General features: G+C 37.1%; 1 protein-coding gene across 1 annotated transcript in view; it reads left to right on the plus strand.

Moving 5' to 3' along the window:
* The window catches only part of ACACA (acetyl-CoA carboxylase alpha), a 144644-nt gene that overhangs the window by 47413 nt on the left and 84834 nt on the right, over positions 1-12397 (plus strand). Inside the window, exons 27-28 of the mRNA XM_053457694.1 lie at positions 2119-2208; positions 2839-2957. Coding sequence (XP_053313669.1) covers positions 2119-2208; positions 2839-2957 — 209 coding nt within the window. The remainder of the gene's footprint in view (positions 1-2118; positions 2209-2838; positions 2958-12397) is intronic.

Genomic DNA, 12397 nt, shown 5'->3' on the forward strand with positions numbered 1-12397 from the left:
ATAGCATTGTCCAAAATGTCTTGGTGTACTGAAGGGACTAAGGGGACAAAACATTATAGTTGACACAATGCAGTCAGGCAGGCAACGTTCTACTGGCATCCACCAAACCCAGACTCATCAGACTGCCAACCAGAGAAGCGTGATTTGTCACTCCACAGATCACATTTCCACTGCTCCAGAGTCCTGTGGCGGTGTTCTTTACACTACTCGATCCGACACATTGCTCTTGCTGATGTGAGGCTTGCGTGCAACTGCTCGGTCATAGAAAGCCATTCCATGAAGCTCCCGCTACACAGTTTTTGTGCTGATATTAATGCCAGTGGAAGTTTGGCGACTTTTACTCACCATGCACCTCAGCACTCGGTGACCTTGTTTTTTGACTTTACGTTGTCTTCCTCTTCGTGGCCGAGTTGCTGCTGTTCCTAAATGCTTCCACTTTCCAGTAATATGACTTACTGTTGACCGTGGAATATCTAGCAGGGATGAAACTTTACAAACTGACTTATTGCAAAGGTGGCGTCCTATCACGGTTCCAATCTTGAATTCAGTGAGCTCTTCAGAAAGACACATTTTTTTTCACAAATGTTTGTAAATGCAGACTGCATGGCTAGGGCTTTATTTTATAACCTGTGACAATGGGTCTTATTGAAACTGAATTCAATAATCAAGAGGGGTGTCATCATATGCATATATTGATTTGTTTTTGTTGCCCTTGCAACAGACTTTTCCTAGTCTGTTGTACCCATACCAATAATAGACAACCCCGCGTAAATCAGTAGACACGCAGCAGGCATTTACCCTCTCGCTTGATTTTACGGTTTCATGGACAGTTGCTGCACCAATTGATTTCAGGGGAAGTGCTACAGATCATTTAGAATAAATAATTATATATGTATATAATATATGTGTATGTATGCTTCCTGGTTTCAATAGAGGCGTCTGGGGAGGTATCATATGAGACTAAGTCTTATTTTCAAACTGATAGCTAAAAAATGCTCACACTCTTGAGTACATGGAAATGTACACCAATATGCATTTAATATGAAAAGTGAGCTGGAGTGGTCATTTAAAAAAAAACAACAAAAAAAAACAGCAGGATTGCAGCAGGATGAAATGAACCTGTTGTTGGGAAAATGTGAATTGCGTGAATTGTTTTATAAATTTGCGGTACTAGGAGTGTTGAACCTAGAGGCATATTTTTAGTTATAAAAGTGTGATGCTCAACATTTGTGGAAGAACATGTTACAAGATTTTTAATAAGTTAAAATGCAGTGTATGTTATTTGCATCTTTTGTTGCAAATTGAAATATGTGGGTTAAATATATTTTGATCTACTGAATAGCTGTAGACTGCATAAATAGGTCTAGGGCAGGCATGTCCAAAGTCCGGCCCGAGGGCCAATTGTGGCTCGCGTTCTGGACTGATAAGGCCTCACAGATAAGTTGCCCAAATATAGATCTGTTTTTTATATTAAAGGCAGAGTGATTTAACACCTTTTTAGATTTGTCATCCAAGTCACAAAATGAAAAGTATGCCGTTTTCAATAAACTTTGCATAAAATAGTTAATTTGCATTTAATTTTGATGGTTCAAAGAATGTCAGGCAAAATGGTCGGCCCTCGCACATGTTCACTTCATCAAATCTGGCACTCTTCGAAAAAAGTTTGGACATGCCTGGTCTAGGGTGAAAATGGTTACCACTGGTTTTTAGTGTTTTCTTTCTATGTTTAAAATAAAGGATGAAAAATGATTTTAACTTGTACTTTTCTGCAAAAGTGAAAACCTCAAAACCATATATGCATTACATTAGTCCAAATATTTTCAGAGATTCATGTGCCTATTGCATAAGATTTATACAAATAAAACCACTGTAAATATATTGCCAATGTTGCCAAAAAAGGCCAAATAATCCTTTATATGCCAAGGACCGATAGGACCCTTGATATTATCTACCATGTCACCACCAAATGCCTTGGATTTCTCATTTCACATTTTATGAAAAAAGGTTTTAAGAAGTATTGTAATCATAGAAAGTTACCTTTGTGTCTCTCATATAAAAGATTTGTGTGTTTTTATAAAACAGTAAGTATAATTATGGTCATTCATCTTCTCATTTCAGAAACTTATACTGTCTGAGACCTCCATCTTTGATGTCCTACCCAACTTCTTCTACCACAGTAATCAAGTGGTCAGGATGGCTGCTTTGGAGGTAGAGTATTCTGTATCTTATCTTATTTTTATCTTATATGTTTCATTTCCAAACAATGCTCCTTTAATTTATAATAAAAGTGACTGCAGCCTGCCCATGGCTCTCAAGCAGGGCAAAAGTCATATAGAAGATACAGTGTTGTACGGTCTATTTAAATGTATCCCATGTGGGAAAATATTCGATTTCACCATAGGTTATTGTATGATAAGACTCTTCTTAACTATAAGATACATACAGTATCTCACAAAAGTGAGTACACCCCTCACATTTTTGTAAATATTTTATTATATCTTTTCATCTGACAGCACTGAAGAAATGACACTCTGCTACAAGTAGTGAGTGTACAGCCTGTATAACAGTGTAAATTTGCTGTCCCCTCAAAATAACTCAACACAACAGCCACTGTACACTCACTACTTTACATTGTAGCAGAATGTCATTTCTTCAATGTTGTTACATGAAAAGATATAATAAAATATTTACAAACATGTGAGGGGTGTACTCAGTGGTCTAGTATTGCTTTCGGCCCCTGTTGCTGAGGGTTAGTAAATGACACCATGTGCCGAGCAGCTCTTTGCTCTCCCTCTCGCCGCTGTCTTGGAACGTCCTAATTATTACTTTTTTATTTAGGTGTATGTTCGGAGGGCATACATCGCTTATGAATTAAATAGCGTGCAGCACCGCCAACTAAAGGATAACACTTGTGTTGTTGAATTCCAGTTCATGCTGCCAACCTCCCATCCAAACAGGTTAGTTTGCTTGTCGAAGTGTCATCGTGTAACTTGTGTCATCATTTAAGATGTTTACATTACGTTTTATTTAAGCTCTATTAGATCAGAGCAGAGTGAAAATAAACAATCACATTTAAATAATTAGCACATGTTAATGCACACTGGTACAGAAGGGCACTGCTCTTGTGAGCTTACAATCTACTGGGAAGTCAAGGGAGAATGAGACAGAAGGTGGATGTTGCAACAAAGGCTTAGAAGTCCCAAAAATATTAATACTTCTATTAATACTTAATGGAGGGGTATCTTCATTTATAAAACATTATTAGACTGAATTCACCAAATACACCCCTTAATAGCTCTTCCCTAGGACCATTTTACAGATCAAAGCTTAACAGCAGGGCCAATCTTAGTTCCAGACGAGGTAAGCAGGTGTCTGGGGTCACCACAGAAACTGCCCCCAACGTGTAGAAGGGAGTCTGGTACATGACAGGGGTGCAGTGGAAGCAATGTGTTGGACGTGCACAGGGGATCTATTCCTACATTATTATTCTACATGTATTTAACCCCTTAAGGACAATGGGCGGTCCCTAAATGCATTTTGAGCCCGTACATGTACGGGCTTTGTCATTAAGGGGTTAAAAAGACATTGAGTGTAGTGGGGTGGGTGACAAAAGGACTTCTTGTCTGGGGTGCAATGTGGTCTAGGGCCGGACCTCTCAGAACTGATAGATTTTTCAATTCTGTCTATCCAGGATAGTACAAGAATGATTTTGACTTTTGCTACTTTGCCCCTAGAAACACTTGTTTACACAGTGATTTGGATTTCGTTCGTTTCCCTCACGTTTTGTGCTTAAAAAGAAAAAAATAATGATGTAACATTAACAACCGGGTGAAAGTTCTGTGCTGAATTGGAGCCTGTACCTTGGTTTTTTCCTGTTTGCTGTCTCTTGAGTATCGGTGAAATTACATGACAAAAGTGGCAAATGAAGATCCTTCCAAACTAGGTTTCATAATTTCTTCAAGGTTATCTATCAAGAGATCAACCAAATAGCAAATATTTTCTTGATTACATCTTTGGTTGCGTTATTGCAGTATAATTTTTGATACCATCACAATAGTGACAATAAGAGCATTTGCATAAATGATCCTGGTTGTACCTTTTGGTAGCTGTAGGAGACTGGAAAATGAAATACCACAAGTGATAATGTCCACTTCTGTATCCAATCTGATGTCCTGCTTACAGACACACAAAATGTGTGTGTGTTACAAATCAATAAGTAATTCCTTTAGCTATTAACAAGTAGTCAGTACTCACAAGCAAATGTATGTGATGTAGGTTGTGCATACCTATGTATTTTATTGTCTGAATTCTAGTGGACTTTATTCATATTTGCATCTACACTGTAGGAAGATGTGTTTATGAAATCTGAAGAATCATGCTGTGTTGTCACTGCATTATGTTTCATACCTAGTGACCACGTGTATGTCGTGAGACATACTGCATATTATGGTAATACCAGACCTATTATGCAAATCACATGAGCATTACCCTCACATGTTCCAAGGTTTGCTGAATATGGACTTTTGCAAAATAAATATCTACTTTTTTGAGGCATTCTTTGAAATGACTGTTGCATTGCTTTTTATTAAGTTAGTTTAATGTTTTAAGCATATGGAAATTTGAATTTTCCAAAGCCAGGACATGTATCCCCCAAAAAAGTACTTGGGCATAGAGGCCAATTGTCCACCTTACTCCATGGATGGTGGGGGAAAAAACAGAGGCAGCCATCCTCAGCTCCCCACTGATGATACCACCAGTGATTTTAATGTGTCCTTTATTTGAATTTGCTTGGTTGCTACCGAGCAGGCAGGCAGGCAGCAGACAATTTCTCCTTGATTTGTGGGTAAATGCGTTAAGACTGGTATCATCTCTGTGCATAAGAAATTTCTATGCAACAAGTAAAGCATGTTCTGTTTGAAAACCTCCCCATGGGCTCTTGCCTTGATTTGAAACCCTTGATAGGCAGTCTAATTCATAATGTCAGATAGCTGAGAGACAGGGGCTACTTCAAAACCTGATTTAGTGTAATTGAAAACCATGTCTTCTTATCGAAGTTGAAAAAAAGGGAGCCACTTTCTATTTTTTTTAATACATTAAGTGTGTGCGATTGGAGAAAAATTCATTGTTCCATATACTTCAAGGCAAAAACATTTACATAAGTATTTGATTGTTCAAAGCTGATGGTGGCTGCCATTAGCTGTTAAATGTCAATTTTACAAACATGCAATTCTGCCTTGATAGGAAAAAAAAAAAATTCCTTCCCAACTCCAAATGTAATCAGATTTTTTTTCTGCCTCAACATACTGCTTAGTATGTATCAATGTGCTATGACGATGTACAATTTTACTTAAACCAACCGAGCACAAAAATTGCTGAGCCATTGATGAAACATTTAATGCAAAAACATTGTGGTTTTCAGAATTGTGAGTAGTCAGCATGAATGTTTAGTAGGTCGCTGTGATACACCACCTTTTCTCCTTTTGGTTTAGCCATACGTGTTTGTTATAAATATATCAATAAAATAGCGTAAATAAATATCCTAAAATTATTACAATAAAAAAAAGCATTTCAGCTCCAGACTATAACATTTTTCTTAATCGAAACTCAAGGCATCTGTAGAATTCTGTATATGAAGATTTACTTGAATTAACTTGAATATACTTGGCATAATGTCCTAATATCGTCATTATAGCGCACAGTAATCAGAATAAATAAACCCGATTCTAACCCTGCTCAAATTAAGATTCTCTCCTTAAATGGTTTTGTTGACCATCTCGTAATTCTGAAGAGTTCTTCTCAATTTCCTCAATAGGGTTTATTAACCAAAGAGAGATTGGCAGAGGAATTATGGTTTCAACTCCATTTTTGATTATAAAGGACCAACACTGGCAGAGTTTTCCAGGAAGAAGGGCCAAGCTGGCCCTGTATAATGAATAATTCAATGGGTAACACGTTCTTAAAGAAATCTTACTAATTAAACCATGAATTACACAGGGTCAGCCAAAATAATCTAGCAGCAGAAGCTCACCAAGGTTGAACCTTTTTATAATATATAGATAAGGAAGTTGAAACCACAACTCTACCTTTGGACCCCTTTCAAAGTCTTTCCAAAGATCATCATCAAGCACTGCTTTAGAATTCATCAAATGAGGTTGTTACTTTGGGAAGCTCATCCTCAAATCTAAATAGGTATAAATTTATAGGTATTTCTATAAAAAATTTCTATACGAAATTGCCTTTAAGTGTCATTCCAAGAGAGGTTTGCTAAAAAAATAAAGTAAATATCACAATGCTTTAATCAAAGTTCAAACATATTTTTAAGTGAATAAATATAGCATGGTACATCCCACCAAGAATGCTAACATCATTATACAAAGGCAATACACACACCTTTCGACAAGCAATGCCTTTGTCAAGGGAGTAAGCAAGCAAGCAAATCTAAGAGGGTACATTATAGCTTTTTGCACCCATATTAATATTATTGGTGTTTGCATTTTTGTTTCTTTTCTTCATGAGTACCCTCCTAACCACCTGTTAATTTATATTTCGGTCACCCCCATATAATATCTAACCTAAAATTGTTCTAGTTTTAGGAGTAAAGGTTCCACACCTGCTTTCCTGTGTAAATATACTTGTAGTGGACACTAGATGGCAGTGTTCATCCATGCTTAACATAAATATTTGGTGGCTTGTGAATGTATTCGGTGACCCGAATAGCTTATTTTATCTATTTCATAGTCAAGAGAATTGTCCACCTTGGTAGAAACATTAAAAAAATGCATTGACAATTGGTTGATCTAATTGCCTCCCAGGTTTGGTAAACAGCAGCCTGTGCATGAACTTGGCGACTTGGGTTATGGGTTATACAGATAAACCCTATCATGAAACGATTCCACCAGTCAATGTGAGATGTATATTCCAGATGCCTTCTTAAAAGGCAAACCGTTCCAGTAAGCTACATTACATGGACGTTAATGACGTTTGTAAAAATATTTCGTGTCACCTAACCATAGATCTGCAACTCATAGCCATTCTGCTAAAATACTTAATTTTATTCTTGAAGATCTGAATGGCCGCCTTTAGACTTTTGGTAACTTTATGCTTTTTTTACTACGTTTTTTTGGGAAACTGCAACATATTCGTGAATGAGCGATGCAAGAGATTTTACATATCTATTTACATATCAATGTAAATGAATTTTAAAATCAATTTTTTTCTTATTCAAACCTCCTCCAAATAATTTGCAAATAAAGGACGAAGCCCTAGGCAAAAAAAACGTACGGTATTATGCGTATATGTTACTCAACTATACTAAAACCTTTAAGTTCATGAAGTCCAAAATATGGGGTTTCATCACTAACGCCTCATTGTCCGGGAGGAGAGAGACTTCTGTTTATAACACCTGACGTATATTCAGAAATATAAGCTTGCGTGTGAAATCGGGAGATAGTTAACATTTATGTAATATATTGCAGGCAAAGTGCTGTTTCTGAAACATTTCTATATTCAGATTATGGTGCATTTCAGTGAAAAAGTTTTTAATTAAAAAACATTTTTTCCGTTCTTTCCCTCATGACATGAAACCTTCTTCTTTTGCTTAATTCTTTGCTAGGCCCAGTCTTCGAGTGCAGTTTTCTCTGCGGAGCAGCAGTCCATTAATTTTAGTGCAATGTTTTTTAGGAAGGGGCTCGCTCGCGATGAATAAATGAGCTGCACACGAGGAAAGTAATCAGAACGGGAATAGGACATACAGCTGGGCCCATCTGCTTCCCCCCCACTCTTTACACACTTTAAAATAATGCAGTCCCATTTTCATACAATTTCCGCATAATGATCCCCATTCTGCGCTCGCTATCTTTTCGTTGCCTTTTGCCATTCATCCCTTCGCTTTCCTGATTTTTAGAGGAGATCTGCGCACATTGCATCGCACGAAGGACAAATGAATGTTATGTAGGGCCTTCAAGGTAGCCGAGTGCCATGTGTTAAATAACGGGTTTATTTAAACTAGCGATCATACATAGAGTTGCCGAAGTGCCTTGTGATTTAACGGGCTCCTTCTGAAAATGATTCCTAATTATAGAAACTCTCTCTGCAGCGAGTTCTGCCAGCATTATTTTCTCATTTACATTTCCCATTCCATATTGTTTGGTATGCACATTTGTACTCGATGGAAGGTAGATTGAATTGAATTCTAATTTAAATCCGCCTTTTCGCCAGATCTTATGACAATATATTAAGTTTTTATTTTAAACATTATTTCTTGTAACTGATTTTCAGACTTATTGCGTTGGCGCTTTTTTTTTTCTTCTCAGTTGCCTGTTTTAAGTATTTTTACAGGGTTTTGCTGTTAGCTGTTTTCTGGGAGAGATTTTTTTTACATTTCTTAAATAAGTGTTATCTGTATAAAAAAAACATCTCCTGTCGACATATGGGCTTATAGAGAACGCCCGCTTGCATAAATATTTTTTTTCCAGAATATTTAAGCATCAGTACATATTTTGAAATGCAGATGGATGTACAGTCAGTCACTGTTTGCCTACATTCATCTCTATAATCTGTTTTAATGAATATATTTATGTTCACTTGGCCAGCGCTCTGCGTGCTTCACCGCTTACCATAGAATTTTCCAGGAAAGAAAAGCTTTTTATGTGTAGAAATATTGTATACAAAATGTACATTTTTTAATTCAATAATTCTCATTTATGATTATTTTTTATTGTTACATAGTGACATCTAGGGTGACCACATCGGCCATGTTTTCCAGGACACGTATACATCAATTTTTACATATTGCTGACCAGCAGTATGGGGTTGTATAGACTCATGGAAGGAACCAACTAGTCGGTTATACATCCTTATATGTGTCCTGGAAAACATGGCTGATACGGTCGCCCTAGTGCTATTATATTCTGCACCACTGTACAATGGGCAAACATAAACAGGGCATAGCAAGTAGTATAAAACATAACATTACATTATGTTACATTACATTGCATTTCTTTATATAGCACCAGCAGATTCCATAGCGCTTTACAGAGTTCCCTTGTGGTTGTGGCAGCACCATGAGATTTCTGAGGGAAAAAAACAAGCCTTCTGGCTTGTCAGGTGTCTGTAGATGAGTGTTTAATAATACTTCTACTAAAGCACAATAACAAACTGGTATAGAAAGAGAAGAGGGCCCTGATCTTGTGAGCTTACAATCGGTTAAGGGGGAAGTAAAACAGTAGGATAGGACTGAGTTGGTCGGGTCGGCATGCGCTGTTGAGGTTGTTATTCAGATGGCGTAGACAGGATGCCGGCTGAGAGTGTTATGCGGAAATGTTGTTTGCTTCTCCAATGAGGTGGGTTTGAAGAGAGCTTTGAAATGTGCATGTGGGGGAGAAAATCAGAACAGGGAAGAAAACCACAACTAACGCTTGGAGAATGCGGGTAACTATTCCGCTACCTCTCGCATGCTAAGCAAGCGTTCCACCGCTGGAGCTAATCCCCTATCATAACAATTCTACTTACAGAAACAAGGGGTAGGAAGGCCCTACTCAAACCAGCTTACAAACTTTTAAAGAATAGAAACAAACTCCAGTGATGCTCATCTGTCACATTTGCCCCAACTAAAATTGCAGTGGTTTGTTGGACATATGCTACCTACTGGTGTTACAATATGAAATTGCTAAAATTTCTACTTAATAATATGTAATATACATTTGAGATTCTATGCACACGTTTTCAAATATTATGGTATAGGTCTAGGACACTTGAGCAAAAGTCAACTTGTAAGACAGTGTCCAGAATAAATGTTCACTGGGAATTATTTTTGATCCCAACTTTCCTACTTTCATTCCTAGGTATACTAACATTTCTAGTACCTAGTCATTCTTTGCCTCGATAGATCTATATATATATATAGATATATAATGTATGTATGTTGTTGCTCAATAAACAGATTTATTACCAAGTACAATGCTAACTCAACAAAATGAAGCAACTTTAATGAATATATGTTTGAATAATTTATAGTCTAAACAAGTCTAACTAGAGTGTCTAACTCTAGATGTATGTAAACTTCATTTTATTGGTCTACAAGTATGAGTTACGGTGTAGCGCTGATATGATAGGACTGTCAACGTGGGCCGAAACTGTTTGTTACATTAAAAAGCACACACAGGTAATTGTGTTTGTGTGTGTATATATAAATTGGTAACACATATTTATCTTATCTTTATCCCTTTTGGCATTCTTCCTCTAAAGCTCAATTCCCAAATCAGTTCAAGCTGCTATGAAATTTACATTTGTTGAATATCTGTTTCCACAAGCCATCCTGGTGCTGGGATTTGGAGCAAAAGGAACTTGGCAACTAAAATGTGGGAAACATCATAAAAAAGATTTCTAAAGTTTGCAAACACGATGTCTCTTGAACATTCTCGTGATCAACATCAACAATACTCCATTATATAGAAAAAACTGCTATTTCATAAAATGCACAGATTCGGTTGGCACTTATGAAAATTGATCGTCCGTATTTCTTCTACAATATTTAATATAGAACGGAGTAGGACAGATCATTGTCTAAACACAAAGGCACCCATTTGTCAAGCACGACACCCTTTATATCACGCCCGAAATGTGCGATTCTGGCATTTCCCCTTAATTGCTGGGTTTGCACAAAGCTCCTGTGATTTAGGACTTTGGCGCATGATGAATCATTTCTCATTACAGTATAGTATTTGCTAATCATAGATACATTTTTATCATGTTAAATTTCATTGTGTTTTATTGGTGATTTAGTGAAGGTAAAAGGAAATATTATGACGCCCCCCCCCATGTTAATTAAGTCATCGGTCTCGGAAAAACCTTGGGCAAGGTGTGTTGTGTGTTGACGCTGGGAGGTGTCTGATGGCTCAATTCCGCTTAGGAGCTAATGTACCAATAATTATTTACATTCTTTACAACTCGGTGCTCCTTATTAATTTTATTGCTACTGACTCGGGCACTGAAATCTAAAGCTGTAAAAAAGGAATTTAAATAACTCCCTGTATGTGTTAAGGCGGCATTTGTGTGACAAATGTCTTTACCCTCTTCAATGCCTAAGCTTTCTTTTGTTAAGCCTGTTTCCCTCTGTCCCTTGTTGTCTTTGAATCTTTGTTCCTGAGAAGATGAAGTGAGATGCAGCCGCGCTGCCCTTTCCAAGCAATAAGTACAAGTGTGTTACGGAGCCAACCTTCTCTCTTCTCGCTTAGCTGCCCAATTTCAAAAGGCTTTCTCGGTGCCTGGCACTCACTATCACAGCTGGAAGTAGCCAGTCGGTTCTTAGTCCTAGTCTTCCATAATAGAGGGGTAGAGGAATAGCGTTTTGTGTGCATGTTGCTGAAAGATTTGTGCAGAAGCTACTGGAGTGAAATTTGTCTATGAGGATAGCGAGATTTTGGGTCAAGAGAGAAGGGGGAGACGTGTCAATACTGGAAAGAGAACAGATCTTTGTCAGTCCTTAGATCAGTACTGGGAGTTTGTATTGACTTTTTTTTTGTAGGCAGATATCGTTACATGGAAGATATAGCCCTGGCTAAAAAATTGCTTGGTAGACACTACAGAAGAAAAAGCAACACGATTAATTATATTAATACATGTCCATTTTGAAAGGTAAATACTTTGTGGACTTATGTACCGGTACTTTTAACCCAACAGCATACATTTTTATAGGCTAATGTGCAAAAGGTAGCAACGACAATACCATTATTTATGAACTGTTCATGGTTTTTATGGTAAATGTGAAAAAGTGTTTTGGTATATATCTTTGCTGGAGTGTGCAAACGATTCAAAACATTCATTCATCTTCTCCCGGAATTGGTGCTACTATTTTGTGTGATAAATGAAAGCTAGCAAAAAAAAAAAAGTTGTTTTTTTAAATGCACAGATACATTTATATCATATTTGATGAAGTGGTACGTACATATTTAATATTATGATGCCTCTGTGTTTCAGAGCTTACATGCTTCATTTTGTCATGAAATTTTACTTATACATACAGCAATGTCTACATCATTAAATTCTCAGTAAGGAATATGTTACTAGTGAACCTCTCCCCTGGTCTTCTCTACACCCCATTAGTCTCTGCTTTCTGCGCAAAAACCAAAAAAATCAATTTGGGAGGTTATAAAGTGTGGAGTAATCATCCACTCACAACTTACATTATGCATATCTGTATGTTTCTCTTTTCGATGCCTGTGCATAATTATAAACCACTCTGTTGATAGAATAAACTAGTTATGCAGTGGCAGTCTTTCTGATTATATGTTCTAGCATGGTAATGTCTAATATGGGAAAATATAGATGTTCTTGGGGTTTTGCAGAATAAGGGGGGTAGCTACAAGCAGCCACATCTAGAACTTTAAAACCATATATC

The sequence above is a fragment of the Spea bombifrons genome, chromosome 2, assembly GCF_027358695.1.
Source record: "Spea bombifrons isolate aSpeBom1 chromosome 2, aSpeBom1.2.pri, whole genome shotgun sequence".
NCBI classification, from domain to species: Eukaryota; Metazoa; Chordata; class Amphibia; order Anura; family Pelobatidae; genus Spea; species Spea bombifrons.